The sequence below is a fragment of the Cicer arietinum genome, chromosome 7, assembly GCF_000331145.2.
Source record: "Cicer arietinum cultivar CDC Frontier isolate Library 1 chromosome 7, Cicar.CDCFrontier_v2.0, whole genome shotgun sequence".
NCBI lineage: Eukaryota > Viridiplantae > Streptophyta > Magnoliopsida > Fabales > Fabaceae > Cicer > Cicer arietinum.
In genome coordinates, this window is record NC_021166.2 from 53,691,549 (window position 1) to 53,707,595 (window position 16,047).

Sequence of the window (16,047 nt, forward strand, 5' to 3'; positions counted from 1 at the left end):
GGTTGACATTCCTAAGAGTCAAAGATAATTGAATCAAAATGGATGTTCAAAAGAAATGAAGGCATTCAAGAACAAGAGAAGATAAGGTTCAAAGCAAGATTAGTTGCAAAAAGATTTTCTCAACTTGAAGGAATATATTTCAATGAAATATTTGCACCTGTTGTAAAATATTGTTCAATCAGAATTCTTCTTTCAATTGTAACTCAACAAGACTTGGAATTAGAGCAGTTGGATGTCAAAACAACATTTCTACATGGTGATCTTAAAGAAACCATTTATATGCAATAGCCTGAAGGATTTGCTAAAGGCAGCAACAAGGTTAGTCTTCTAAAAAAGTCATTGTAAGTCTTAGACAATGATACATGAAGTTTGATGATTTCATGATAAAAACTGATTTCCAAAGATGTAGCTTTAACAATTGTGTTTACATTCTGAAAGGAGAAGGACAAGAACAAATTATCTTTTACCTAGTACTCTATGTGGATGATATTCTTCTTGCAAACTCAAATAAGGATCAGATTAAAAGGCTTAAATCTGACCTTAGCAATGAATTTGCAATGAAGGAACTTGGAGAAGCAAAGATGATCTTGGGAATGGACATTAACATAAATATAATGAAGGGGGAATTATTTCTTTCATAAGCTGACTAATTGAAGAAAGTTGTCACTAAATATAGAATGCATGAGGCAAGACATGATACCACTCCTTTGGGACAAAATTTCAAATTGTCCAAGAAAGACTCACCTAAGACTGATGAAGAAAGACAAAGAATGAGTACCATTCCGTATGCTAGTGGAGTTGGCAGCATAATGTATGGAATGATTTGCAGCAGACCATATTTAACTTATGTTGTGAATGTTGTCAGCAGGTTTATAACTGATCCATGAGCACTGCATTGGTCAGCACTCAAGTGAATTATGAGGTCTTAAATGGCTCCTAACAACAGGACTAAAGTTCAAAAAGACTCATCATGACAAGGAACCAATCAAATGATATGTGAACTCGGATTATGCTGGAAACATGGACACTCGAAATCGATTTCTAATTATGTTTTCACTCTATATGAAACTGTTGTAAGTTAGAGGGCAATTACACAGTTAATGGTAGCTCTTTCTACAACTCAAGCTGAATTCATTACTCTTACTGAAGGTGTTAAAGAAGATATATGGATGAAAGACTGATTGGTGAACTAAAAATAAATCAGAATTGTGTTTCAATTTATAGTAATAATCAAAGTGCTATACATTTATCCAAGCACCAAGTGTACCATAATAAGTCTAAACACATTGATGTTAAGTTTCACTTCATAAGAGATGTGATTGATTCAAAGCAGGTTTCAGTGGAGAAGATTGCAACTAAGGACAATCTTGTTGATATCTTCACCAAATCACTTTCACAAACTAAATTCAAGCATTGGTTGGTCATAGTTGGCTTCGACAAAGAGTAAATATGAGGCAACGATAGCAAGAACAATGATTGAATTATTCGGATATTGAGTCAAGGTGGAGAATTGTGAATATATGCCTCAAATCAAATAACTAGTGTTAGTTATGGTTAAGTGTTAGTTATAACTGAATATGGTCAATCTAGTTATAACAAAGATAATTATAGTTAGTTAAGTTAATGTGCCTTTAAATACTATAACTATAAATGCACGGTAATAGTTGTAATTGATGAATATTGATTTTGATAGAGGTCTATGCAATTAGATTCATAGCAATTCAAATAAAAGAGATTAAGGGAAAAAACAAAGATTGTGAAGTGAAGACTTGTATTGCTGAGTCTCAAGAGTAATAAACACTAGGAGAATGATCTTGAAGTGACTTTAATCATGTAAATTCAAATCTCAATAGTGAATTATCTTAGTTGCTTGCTCGTGACGTAGGTCTCATTAGTTGAGACTAAACACGTAAATCTAGGTATTATTCTTCTCTTATCTTTATTTATTTTAGTTTTACTTTGATTTCAAAAATTGATTTCTTTAAACTGCAGAAAGAAATCTCAATTGTATTTTCAGCAACGTTATTTGTTTTCTGTAAGAACTTTATCTGTTTTCAGTAGAAACAAAAAACCTTCTCGATTTCAATTTTGTTTTTTGCAATTATCAGTTTTTTGTTTTGTTAATTAATTCTTATGGCATATCTCATTATTGTTTTTAACAAATATATTTAACACACACTAGCAAAAACCATGCTGCTAAGTGATGAAAGTAATACAACTTTCCCAGGCACATGCTGCTAATTAAATATGTCTTAACAACATTTAAAAAAAAAAAAAAAAAAAGCAGCTAATGTATATATCTTCATATCACAAACATTACATTATACATATCATCAATACAACAATACGTCTCACAGTTACATACAAAACTTACAATGTTGAGAATCACCTCTAATGACTTAAAATTATTCAGAACAGTTTGAACAAGACATTTTGGGAGTTACTGATCTATGTCTCTTTGTCCTCACTTTCTTGCTCCTCATAGTTTTGGCTAATTTCTTCTCCAAATCTTTCACTCTGCCAGTCAAGTTTGTTATTACACTTAACTGTTCATTCCCAGCTTCAAGTAACTCCTTCATCAACTTCCTTAACTTCTCATTCTCTTCCAATAATTTCATGTCACCATTCAACTCTTCCTTGGGCAAAAAATTTGTGTCTTTATCATCGCCACTTGTATTCTCTCCAACAACAATGTCTTGAACATGAACTTGTGTTTCTTGCTGTGCAAGTTTTCCATCTGCTTCCTTTTCATTTGGTTCTAACAGGATGTTAGCTACATCATTTTCTTCCAAATATGCTTCATTCACATGATCAAGACTTTTCAGTTCCTCTATGTCCATTGGTGCATTCACTTTGAGTTCATCTTCTTTCTGGAACTCAATCTTTACCCAACCATTCGATTCCTCGCTACACTGCACCTCTTTTTCTTCTTCAACCAGTGGCTGCTCTATTTCAGTATCTTCTGCAGTGTTAGCTATGGAAAAATTTGTTCTGTCCTTTGCATTACATTCTGACTTTTCGGCATCCTCATCTAAAAGTCCTACTGGGAGTTCTTCAATGAACCCCTCATTGTCGGCTTGTACTTCAATTTTAGAGATGTTAGTTTCTTCATCTTTTCTGAATTCAGATGTATCGGCGTCTTCATCGAGCACACCAACTGGCAGCTCCTTCATTGCATCCATAGCAGAATCATCGTCTTCATCGAGCACACCAACTGGCAGTTCCTTCATTGCATCCATAGCAGAATCACCGTCTTCATCGAGCACACCAACTGGCAGCTCCTTCATTGAATCCATAGCAGAAACATCGTCAACCGTTGCATCAACCCCAACCACAGAACTGATATCCTCACTTGCACAATCAATGTAACATACATTGTTTTGATCCTTCTTCATGCAAAACTGAACTTCGGGAATTCTTCCGTCGCTAATGTCTTCAGATGAATCTTTTGGTATTGCCACTTTCTCATCTTGTTGCTCTTGGATATGTTCTGCATTCTGAACATTTAATGGAGAGACTTCAACAGTTTCCGTAGCATTGTACTCCTGCGGCTGCTGCTGAGGATTCTTGGCTGTTATAGAATCGAGCCTTTCCTGCAAAGTTACAAGCTCTCTTGCCAGAGACTTTCTGATTTCTCTCAAACTTGGATGCAAACCCTGAAAATATATACACATATATTGAATAATATTTAGTATAACACTAAAGAAAGAAGAAAAACTATATTAAATAGCTCAGACAAACCACATTCACACTTATATGTGCCTACAAGCATGAAGAGTTGTGAAAATTATCTTCATAAAAGTTAGCTAATAAATAATAAGGAGGAAAGTTTATGTGCTTTTATAGAACTGCAACTAGAACATGTTTCATTAGTATTTCTTACTGTCAAGATATCATGTGTAGTTGAAATCCTGAAAACTAACATAGTCACTAACTTACTAACATTTGCCTAAAAATAACGTATTGTTGTATTTTATGCCATCTTGAGTAAAAAGAATTGGCTATAACATACCTGTATAGTATCCAGCTTTAGCAGGAGTCTCATTATGGTCTCTCCAATAGCAACTTTTTGCTTGTTATCATTATGAAGATCATAAGAATCTTCAACAGCTTGAATCTGGCCTCTAACATAAGTCACCTCCTTACTAACTTCAGCTATCTGCCTCAATTTCTTCAGGGGCTCCCATTTTCTTACTAAATAACCGCGATAAGCAGCTTGTATCAAAGCAGCAGCATCTACGTTCGACAAAACACTTCTTTCTCTTTTACCTTCTTCATTTGTTCTTGTGTTTGTATCCTTCATAGAATGTTCAGCAGCCTCTCCTGTCATATTTTCTGCCTCTTTCTCTTTGTTACATTCACCAGCACCCTTGTTTTCATTAGTCTTGTTCTGAGATACTTGAATAGTTTTCACCTTTGGTTTAACTTCCTCACTAGCCTTTGAAGGATTCTTGTTTGTTTCACCAGCTGTTGCTTTGGAGTGTTCTTTTGAAGCCGGTGGACTTGGAGATCTTGAACTTCCATTGCTGTATTTTTTCCTTGGTAATGGTTCAACTCTTAGACAAACAGGAGGTAACTTAGATCCCTTAGGCGGAGACACGGATCCTCTTTTGTTCATGGAGGTAGAGTCTTTTCTTGTCAAATTTTCTTCATCAACATTCATTTCGCTCTTTTCACTTCGCTTCGAGTCATTGACTTGCTTCACAAGAATGCTTCTTTGGTTACTCGCTTTCTCTGAATCGCCTGTCTCCCCGGATCCAACATTGTTTGATCTAGTCCTTTCTGTAACACCATCATCGACACAAGACTTCACCGGAACATTATTGTAGTAAGGCAACCAAATGAAAGGGAATGGAAATTCTGATCTCTTTTGTTCACTCTCATGTTTCTGTTCCATTCTTCCATTTTCAAACTCCTTTACATTGTTATCAGTTTCCTTCTTCTGGCATCTTTTTCCATCTTCATCGCCAAACATGTTCCGTGCACCCTTTACATCAAAGGGCAACAATCCATTCTCAGAACCATTAGCCTTTTTATCATGTGACATTTTATCTTGCTCACTAAACTCAGCTTTAGTGTGATTTTTCGGTTGCTTGTTACCGTAATATTCTGGTGGAATCCAAACCAAAGGGTAAGGAAAATTCCTTAACTGAATTGGAACCATACCATCATTCTCTTTCTTACCAACAACATCAGGTTCATCTTCCTTTCTTTGGTTTGAAACAGGATTAGGACAACCACAACAATGATGATCCTTTGGCATATATTTATCATATTCATATCTTGGAAGGTCCATGGTAGTATAATGTGATTGTGGAGAATAAGGAGTAAAGTTTGATTCACCAAATGAAGGAAAGCCTCCAAAACAATACATTGGTGATGGAGAAGGAACATGAGGATAAGAAGGTATGTAACTAGGAAAGTTGTGATGACCATAGCAGAAATGTGGTGGGATAGTGTGGCCATAATTGCTAGGATAAGGCCAAGGTTGTTCATAAGGGAAGGGTGATTTGGATGGATCAATTATCATTTGAGGGGGAACAGGTTCCATGTGAGGATGATGGAATGGTATGTGGTTTCTGTAAAATGGATATGACTCAACGTTTCTGTATGTAGGAATCATGTTTGGTAACTTGGAAAGTTGTTATACCACGAAATCTGCATAACCAGAAAACCAACATTAATTAAGAACAAGATTGATATCAAATTTTAACAATAGCATTAAGGTGAAAAGAATTAGGAAAATGATTTTGAACAAAGGACTAGACAGAGCACAAATATCATTGCAACAAACTCCAACACATTCCTAGGTCTCAGAAAATATATTCATATCAACAAGGGAATCTAACATATTTTTGCAATTTTTCCTAAATTCTATTTGTAAAAGTAAATTATATGATCTCAACAACTCTGAATTATATGAAAAGGGAATCTACCATTCAATGATGTAAGGAAGTGTCTTCACTTGAACAATATTATGAACACAAAACAATAAAAAAAGGTAAATTAATTGTAGAAACAAGTGATGGTTATAATCCAAATTGAACGTGACAAATAAAGAGATATTTAGTTACTATCGAAATGAGTCCAAAGAAAGAAAAGAATGACTTACATTAAGAAAAGTAAGTGAAGGAAAGATAGAATGAAAGTGTAGTTTGTAGGCGTATAGAGATTTGTGTTAAAACTTTATGGAATGAAATGTGGAAGTGGACATGTTGTTTATATATATGGGAAGTTAATGAGTAATTATAGAAAGAAAGGTGTGACACAAAAATATTGTCTTCGAGATGCTTCGCGCGTCGTCTTTTGATTGTGGTGAAACTTCGTGCGTTATCTAGTCCTGCCAATTCTCTCTAGATTTTTCGTAATAAAGTAATGTATGGCCCACATATTCACCCACGTGTTAAAGCCAAAGCTGCATATATTGTAATCTCTTAATGTTCGTCTATTTTACATGTGAACATATAGGTAGCTTTAAAATGAATTTCAATATAAAATTTAATGTGATTTTTTTAAATATTAGTTTAATCATCATTAAATTAAAATAAATAATATAATTATTATACAATATATTATTTTATTTTTAATTAATTTAATATTATTAAGATAATATTGAATTTAAAAATAATTTATATGCTTCAATTTTAAACATTAATAAAATAGAATTTTTTATAAGTAAAGTTTTTTTGAAACCTTTTAATTAGCTGAAGATTTTAATTTTTATTCTCGAACAGCTTCTATTTAAAATATATTTATTAAATTATTATAGTTAATTATTAATATTATAATCATTTTTTAATTTGAATTCTTTATTATTTAATTTAAATTAAATTAAATTAAAATTAAAATTAATTTATACTAACAGTGTGAGACTTTTTCTCTTTGTAATAACTAAAAGTAAAGTGAAAAATATTAAATTAAAATTTAATGTGTAACTTTTTTTATTAACAAATGTTAATGTTTGTACATTAATATATTAAATTGGTTTAATTACAGTTTTAGTCCCCTTATTTTAGCTGGATCGTGAAAAGTAGTATTTTCATTTTGTTTCCCCCAGTTTTGGTCCCCAAACATAATTTTAGTTTAAAACTTGATAAAATTTTATATATATATTTTTTGTATTTATTTAAGTCACAACATGTGATATGATCTTGTTAGTCATAGTTCACTTTAAGGATCGTTCTAGGTCGGAAACTTACAAATTTGAGTGAAAATCGCGTATGGCTGGAGAACGTGATAAACGGTGCTGTGAAACTCCGATTCGGCCGATTCCAAAACGAGGTGAAAGTTGACGTTCTGAAACGCAAGTTAGGCTTTTGAAACACCGAAAAACAATATATAGAACTCGAGATATGAACACAGGTTACTGATCACGAAAATTGGAAGAATTGGAGTATTAGGGTTTGATGTAAAGGAAACTCAATATTATTATTCAGCAACGAAACAAAGAACAAAATGGCGCCACAATCTAGGGATTGATAAGCCAAAAAGAACGCCACAAGGATTAACAGCCTTGATAAGTTCAAGATGAATTCTTTCAAGAACTCTAGAGAGCAAAGCCTCACAAAAATAATAATCAAAATCTGCCCCTCCATGAGGTTACAAATGCTTATTTATACTAAGTCTATCTGTAAACCAAAATGGGTCATAAGTGACATCATTCTCTAGGCCCATATTTGTCTTACATCTTTTTTTTTATTTTTTTCTAAAATAAACTTAATGTAAGTAAGAAAAGTATCTTCACTTACACATAACAAAAACTAAATCAATAATAAAACTATTACAATTCCGAATCAAAGCAAACTAAGAATTAATACAAACCAAAATAAAATATATAAAGTTTATCCTAATTTATTAAAATATGAATCATCTTCATGCTCTTGAGATCCTTATCAACATGCCTCAAGATCTCATGTGCAACAATTGTACCTAAAATCTATGATTATAAATGGTGTAATACGGCTTTAAAAAATGAAATTTCATCAAATTTTGGATCAAAATTCTGTTTGTGGACCAAAACTGGAGAGAAATAAAATAGGGGGACTACTTTCGTAATTCAGCTAAAATAAGGAGATCAAAACTGCAATTAAGCCTATTAAATTATACATATAATATTAATTGAATATTTCCTTTGTATCAAATTATATATTATTTTAATAAAATATATTTATTTTAAATTATATATCATTTTATAATACTAATATATGATAATTATTTTTTTATATTATCCTTTTATTATTTATTATTTTTTTTAATTCTATTAATTTGTATTTTCCATATAATCAATGAAATATATTTTTGTTAAATAAATTATAATTTCTTTTTTTTCATACAATATTAATTATATTTTTTAATTTGTATAGAATCACAAAAGTAATTAACAATTTGAAATGGAGGAAGCATATGATTAAATTCAATGGTATGATAAAAAATATATATTCATCAACAACAAAATATCATCCTAAAAATTGAGGGTGTAAATCATTTGCAACAACTTTTATACAAATACTACCCCCTCTTAGGACCAGTGTCTCTTTAAAAATAAAGACATTTTCTCTTAATTATTAACGAGTTTGAAGATGATTAAGATAACGATGATGAATAATTATCTATAAACTTAAAAAAACTTTTGAATTTTAATTTAAGATTTTCAATTTTTAATAAAAAAAATTTAAAAAATAAAATTATTAATAAAAGTTATATATGTCACTACTAAGTCAGCGTTTTTGGTACATATAACGTATTTTGTTTTTAAAATGAATCTAAATGTGAAAGAAAAAAAAAAAATTTTTTAGGTTTTATTTTTAAGGATCTTTTACAAAATATAAAAGAACCAAAAGTGAAAATATATATATATATGTAAAGGATATAGTGACTCAATTATATGTCTTTCGTATAAGGCAAAAATTATTTTTATAAGTTATCATGCACACAAAAAAAAAATGTGATACTCCACAATCAGCTAAGACAATTTAAAAATATTTTTTAATTTAAAATCATTCTTCTAAATTGTTTTAATTTTTTATTTTATTTAAATAAATTATTCATACAGATTTAATTTTTGTTTTGTTTTTTTAAATAATTTTGTTGTCGGAGTGCGATATTGTTTTATAGTCTCTGATGTGATGTTTTTTGGTTTTTCTATTTTATTACGGTGTTCATTTGATTCAAATTAATAAAATAATTTTTATGTATTATAAATTTTTATCAATAGTCGTCAACGTTACACTCTTAGATATCTAAAGGTGTTACGGTTATTTTAGACATTCGAATTTTTTTATATTTATAAAAATGTTATTGTTTTGTGTTATGTTGTCGTTTTTTACTATTAACTTAAATATTTTAAATTTATTTATAAATTTATCGTTATTTATTTTAGTCAATTTTAATTTGTATTGTATTAATATATTCATCAATTTAAAAAGACAAAAAAAATTATTTTTAGTAAAAAAATGTGATACTCCACTTAGAAATTTATAGAACTATATTTGACAGTTACTTACGCCAATCAAGAAATCTCGTTTCCGCAACAAAATTGTAGTTTATTTTTTAACCAAAAATGCTAATTTCAATTCTCATACACACAAGCTGCAAATATCCAAAACACTAGTAGAAATAACAAATTGTAACAAGAACACAACAAGTCCAAAGTTTAATTTCATAAAATAAATTTTTTGTCACACCCAAGTGGCTTCTTAGTCTAACTCAAGTTTCTTCCTATAATTAACAACCCACTCATAAATATCTTTTTCATCAGCAACTGATTTGGAAACACTCTCTCTATGAATGCATCTTTTTGCCCAAACAATCAATTTAGCACACTCTGCCTCCACTTTGAAATTGCCTAATTTCTCATAAGTATAAAACCAATTATAGAAAGGGATCAAAGCAATGTCAACAAACCCAAATGTGTCACCCCCAAAATAAGGCTTGTCTCCAAGCACATTCTCCAATTCCTTTAATCCCTCAATTAACTCATTCTTTGCTCCTTCAATCTCATCTCTTTTTTTAGACCATATCCTTCCCCCAACATCACCAACCTGCATTTTTTACAACATGGAAATATTAATGAATAGAGTGTGGTATACTAGTTTCCTATTCATAGATACAATTATTGCTTAATGCACGTTATGTTTAATTAAATAATGGGTATCACATGGGTTTGGTTTGCTATGGTTTTTGAAAGAAAAAAAAAATCGAATCAATAAAAAATTACTCTCTATGTCTTCAAATAAATATCACTTTAATAAATAAAATTTGTTTTAAAATTAATATTATTTATAATTTTTAATACAATTTTAATTATTCTTTTTATATATACAACTTCTAAACTATTATTATATTTTATAGACATAATAATGTAAAATTCACCTAAGATAGATAATTTGCACATTATAATAAAATTCAAAGCAAACTAAAGTGATGAAAAACAGATTGATGTTGTTGAATATTTTAAAGTTTTAAAACTTCTTTAAAAGAATTAACCTTTTTTAAAAACTATAATTTTAAAATAATATGTTCTCATAAAAAAAATATATATATACATTTATTTTTTTAAGATAACACTTTTATTAGTGTTGGATTATTGATTTTGAATGACTTAAAAGCGATATATATGCATCAAAAGAAATATATGATTTAATTGGTTTAATTTAGTTAGTTTGGAATCAGACATGAAAAAATCAAATTAATTGGATTTTTTTATTAGATAATCGGATTCGCCCAATCACTGATTTAGTTTCTGACAATAAAAAAGGAGAAAATAGAGAAAACAATAAAAATAAAAATAAAAAGTACCAATTATCATGTTTAATTCATTAATAAATATTAATCAATTCAAAACTAAAAACAATACCAGAAAAATGAAAACTTTGAATCAAAAGTAACAAGGAAAAAACTATATATTTAAATTTTTTGTAATAAATATTGTGACCAAACAAAATTTACCTTCTTGTTGACAAAATCAGCCCAAAATCTGGCTTGAGCTTTTTGATAAGGATCTGAGGGTAATAATGGAACTCTATCCTTCCAAACCTCATCAATATACTCAACAATAATAATTGACTCACAAATTGGTTTTCCCTTATGGATAAGAACAGGGATCTTCTTATGAATTGGATTCATTTGCAAAAGCATTTGACTCTTGTTCATAAGATCTTCTTCTTTATACTCATAATTTATCTCTTTTTCAGCCAATGCTATCCTTGCTCTCATACCAAACATACTAAGCCATTCATCCAACAATATCAACTCCTCTGCCATTGTCAATTCAAGACAACAATAGAGCTGAGAGAATTTTAAAGAAGCAACACTTTTAGAGAGTGTTGTCTTTTCTTTTTTGGGAAAACTTGTTGAAAAGGAATTCAATTGAGTATCCTTTATGTAATAGTTTCAATTATTTGAAAAGTTTAGCATCTTTTATGCATTATTACAATTATTTAATTATAAATAATTTTGTATATAACTTTCTTACAAGATGTAGAAAACGTGTATGATATGAGAATCTTTTAAACATTTTTTCATTCTTTTATTTTTGTTTTGTTAATGTTATGTCCTTTAGTTGTTTTCGTTTTTTCTAAAAAAATATTTTATGTTAAAATAATTATAAAAATATAAGAAAACTTTCTCTTAAAAAAATTAATGTAGTTGATATAATTTTTTTTATAAATATATCAATTTTTCTTTTATTTTATGTTTAATGGAGTGTTATTATTATTTTTTTACGGTGGAATATGTTTGGAATGAGACAGTTGGCAAGTAGTTAGAGCAAGAAAGTGACGAAAACTAGTTACTTGTCCTAACCGTTCGAATAATTGAGCCACGTATGACAACATTGCACATCGATAAAGATAAAAAAAGTCATGTACCAAAAAAAGACATACATATATCATATATGTGTGCATAAAAAAAGTAATCATTGATACAATGAAAATATCAATACCCAATATTTTTTCACATATAGAGAAATCGATCAATACATGTAAAAATTACATAACTAACTAATTAAAAAAAAAATTCAAAACTAATTAATGGCTCTGCGACATAGAGGACATGTCTTGCTAATGTTGAACCACTTATTAATACAATGTTGGTGAAATACATGAGAACAAGGTTGAGTCATTTTTGAACCATTTGATAAGTCTCCAAGACAAATACAGCACATAGATTCTGACTCTAATTTTGAAGAAGACTCTGTTCTTGTTTCATCAATTGCTACACATTCAATAGAATCTTGATCACTCACACCATTTACTTCAAAATTTGTAGCACCATGATGCACCACAAAATTTGTACCATTGTTCTCTATATTGTTGTTGTTGCGTGGACCCAAATGAACAACATCATTAACATAGTGATCAAAGAGAATAACATCGTCGACCATTGACCATTGAACCTGTTGATGAACATTGTTCATTCTTCTTGTTCTTCTTCTATTGTTCTCGATGTTCTGGTTGTGACACATGATGAACATGTTATTAAAGACAATAACATCATCAACAATTGACCATTGGTGTGGGTTATTCATCCTTCCAATTCTTGCTATTAGAGAGAGAGAGATTGATTTTAGTAGATTGAATATTAGTGAGAGAAAGATAAGAGTAAAAGAGAATGCACTTGATGTGCTAATGCTGTGTTATTTATTTATAGAATTATAACATAAGACAACTAATTATATACTGAACCAAAATCTTTTTTTATTACCGTTATATCTCTATAAAATCGTTCCAACTCCAATCAATAAAATCATCTGATTTGATTTGTTCCTTCGCCAAAAAAAAAAAATCTTATTTATTTAAGTCAACGATCACAATATCGCTAATTACTCTTCAGTAATAATTACACCAATAACAATGTAGATTGAGGTGGCTTTCAAAAAAAAAAAAACTTACCAACACTTAATTGTTGATGGTTATTATTTATGTGTTCATTGTTATGAATTGTATCTCAAGGACTTTTTAATAAATATATTCCGCCAAAAGCGGATTTTTAAAATCATTGTGTAATTTAATTAAATAAATTTATTTATAATATCTCATATTATAAAAAAGGTGATGTCTGAATACTTTTTTTTTTTTTATAGAAGTGTATATTGTAAATTAAATTCATTTTTTTGTTGTTGATAAAACTCTATATTTTAAATTAGTAATATTATTATATAATAATAGCATTTTTTTGTAGTAAATAATGATAATAATAATTAAAAAAGGGTGTATATTAATTACTGTAAAATTAAATTGTTTATAATTTCTGTAAAACCTTTTTTATTACCGTTACTGAATTTAATTTGTCGGGCTGTGTTACGGTCCAATTAATTAGAATATCTAATTTGGTCAAAGATATTTTTTGAATTTTTTTTTCCTATTAGAATAGCATGGTCATAGAATTCATTATTTATTTATAAGAAAGGCTAATATTTGCCCTCACAATATAAATGTAGAAAAATATTGGAAGCTGTGTAATCATTTAAAAAAAGTGAAATTTTCACTCAAATCTTGTCTTCTTGTTTTCTGTTTTTATTGTTTAATCAGTTCTTTTAAAACACTCATTAGTACGGTCATTTATTTGTAATCTACATTAATATATATACAGGCTAAATACTCCTTTTCTTTTAGGCTAATTACTCCTTCTCAATAAATATTTTCCTCCTCTTAAATGTTTGTAATAAAATATAAATAAAAATTATTTCTTCTATTTTATTTATTTATCACATTTATAAAAAATTGTTTCTATTAACTTATTGTTTTCAAAATTCAATATATTATTAATTATTGAGTATCAATAAGACTAGTTATTTATTTGTAAAGCAAAATAGATAAAACGAGATGATAAATAATTAAGTATATTATAAGAAAAATATAAATAACAGTATCAAGTAACAAAATTTATTCGTTGATACATGATAAAAAAAAATTAAATAAAAGAAAAAATAACAAAAAAAGTGTAGATTGAGATATATATAAATTTGGATTGGTCAATTAAACCAACAATTAATTAATATTATTTATGTCCTTATTATTAGATAGACTAAATACTATATGTAGTTCCTTAATTTATTTTCAATTAATATTTTAGTTTTTTATTTATTTATTTATTCTGATCTTGTCATCTGTTTTAATTTTGAGTGACAATTCGATCTCTTATGTTTTAAAATATCAACAATGTTATCCTTTTATTTACAAAAATTCATCAAATTTTTCAAGCAAAACCCATAAACTTAATTATATTCTTCAATATAATACAAATTTCATCAAATTCGTAACTCAAATCTTCAAATAAACTAATATTTTCATTCTTTATTTGATGTTGTTAGAGATGAAAATGAGTTTATTTAAAGATTTAAGTTATGAATTTGATGAAATTTGCATTATATTGAGAATGATGATTAATTTTATGAGTTTTGTTTGAAATTTTAGATGAATTTTTGCAAAAAAATAAGGATAACATTGTTGACATTTTAAAACATAAAAGATCAAATTCTCACTAAAAATTAAAATAAAAGTCTAAATCGGGAAGAAAAAAAGATAAATGACTAAAATGTTAACTAAAATTAAGTTAAGGGACCACATGTGGTATTTAGCCTACAAAAAAAATTGTCAAATTAATTATTCTTATGTCAAATTATTTGTTAAATTTTATAAATTAATAAATACATTTCTGAAATAGTAAAATAGTAATAAATAAGGTTCATATTTAAATATTTTGTTAGAGATTATAATCTAACATGTTAATTGAATATTTGAAACTTTCACATTGATCTCATATAAATGTCATCACAATGCACATTAATTTTTTGAAAAATTTTAAATCTTTCATTCATTAATTTGCTCATACTTAGTCAATGCACAATTAAAATTACTCACAATTTTTTTTTTAGATGATTAAATTTCTTCGATTAATTCGTCTTTGAGAAAATGACATAGATGTATAATCAACGTGAATAAATCACATAGTTAATTATAATGTCAACTCAAAATATACAACGACAAAATTTTACATATAGATTATTTTAATTGATATTTTACATTGTCAGAGATGTACTTATCAATTCGTAAAATTAGCTTATAGCTTATAAGTTAATTAAAGTATTTGAGAAAATTAATGGTTCAATTAGTTTAAAATATAAGATGACATAAAACGATATTCTTAATCAAAAATAAATTTTATTAGTTAATGTTTAAAATATTTTTAAATTAGTTATTTTAAGAAATTATTTTTTATTTATTTTAAATTAAATAAATTATTTACTTTAAATATTAATTATTGTAATATAAATAATCAAATTATTTTAAATTATTTACTTTAAATTATTATTTATTAATATGATTTTAAATTATATTTTTTATTATTTTAATTTTTAAAATTATTTATTCTAGAAAATAATAAATAGATAAACAAAATATATACAATAATAAAGATAAAATAGTAAGAAAAAATAATAAACTATATGTATAAGATCATAATTTATTTATTTGAATTAGTTTATCAAAAAAATTTAAAAACTAATAAACGATTATTCTCAAATTAAGTTTATAAGCTATAAGTCGTTTTTTGGTATTGCCAAACAAAGCATAATTTGATCCATAATTACCATTTTATGGACTAATTTGCATTTTATGTCTCCGTCCACAAAACACAACTTAATCATATATTCATCTTCGGTTCGGTTCAGTTTTTTTAAACTGAAAATCAGATTGATTCAGTTTTCAAATAGTTCTAATTTAAAATTGACTTTTGTCCATCCGACCTTGATTAGTTCTCTTTGTCATCCCTCATTTCTATGTTGAACGGAACCCTATTTCTAATGTTATTCTTTAAATCTATGAAATTCATATGTATTCTACCTACTGAATTGTTGTAATAGATGTTTATATCGTCAATTCTATTCTTTTACTTCTACATCGATTTTGCATTCCCTCTTTTAGCCTCAGTTGAAGGTTTGTACATTAAAAAAAAATAAATAAATAACTCGACTCAGTTTGTTGGTTTTGCTTTCAACATACATAATGGATTTATAAATTTGTACACATGAAGTTTTGTGACTCTACA

The 16,047-nt window shown here is 27.9% G+C and overlaps 3 protein-coding genes across 3 annotated transcripts; all 3 read right to left on the bottom strand.

Moving 5' to 3' along the window:
* Window positions 1-2,270: 2,270 nt before the first annotated feature.
* On the bottom strand, window positions 2,271-6,265 carry LOC101507463 (BAG family molecular chaperone regulator 6). The gene is made up of 3 exons (XM_004510648.4): window positions 6,113-6,265; window positions 4,013-5,658; window positions 2,271-3,656 (listed from the first exon to the last, which is right to left on the bottom strand). Exons 2-3 carry the CDS (start codon window positions 5,621-5,623, stop codon window positions 2,406-2,408), a joined length of 2,862 nt encoding a protein of 953 aa, XP_004510705.1. The 5' UTR covers window positions 5,624-5,658; window positions 6,113-6,265; the 3' UTR covers window positions 2,271-2,405.
* Window positions 6,266-9,595: 3,330 nt separating this feature from the next.
* LOC101507772 (probable glutathione S-transferase) lies at window positions 9,596-11,389 on the bottom strand. The gene is made up of 2 exons (XM_004510649.4): window positions 10,948-11,389; window positions 9,596-10,040 (listed from the first exon to the last, which is right to left on the bottom strand). The coding sequence occupies exons 1-2, from the start codon at window positions 11,260-11,262 to the stop codon at window positions 9,696-9,698; spliced, it is 660 nt and encodes a 219-aa protein (XP_004510706.1). The 5' UTR covers window positions 11,263-11,389; the 3' UTR covers window positions 9,596-9,695.
* Window positions 11,390-12,022: 633 nt separating this feature from the next.
* On the bottom strand, window positions 12,023-12,382 carry LOC101491501 (probable E3 ubiquitin-protein ligase RHY1A). The gene has a single exon (XM_004510682.1). The coding sequence runs from the start codon at window positions 12,380-12,382 to the stop codon at window positions 12,023-12,025; it is 360 nt and encodes a 119-aa protein (XP_004510739.1).
* Window positions 12,383-16,047: the final 3,665 nt, after the last annotated feature.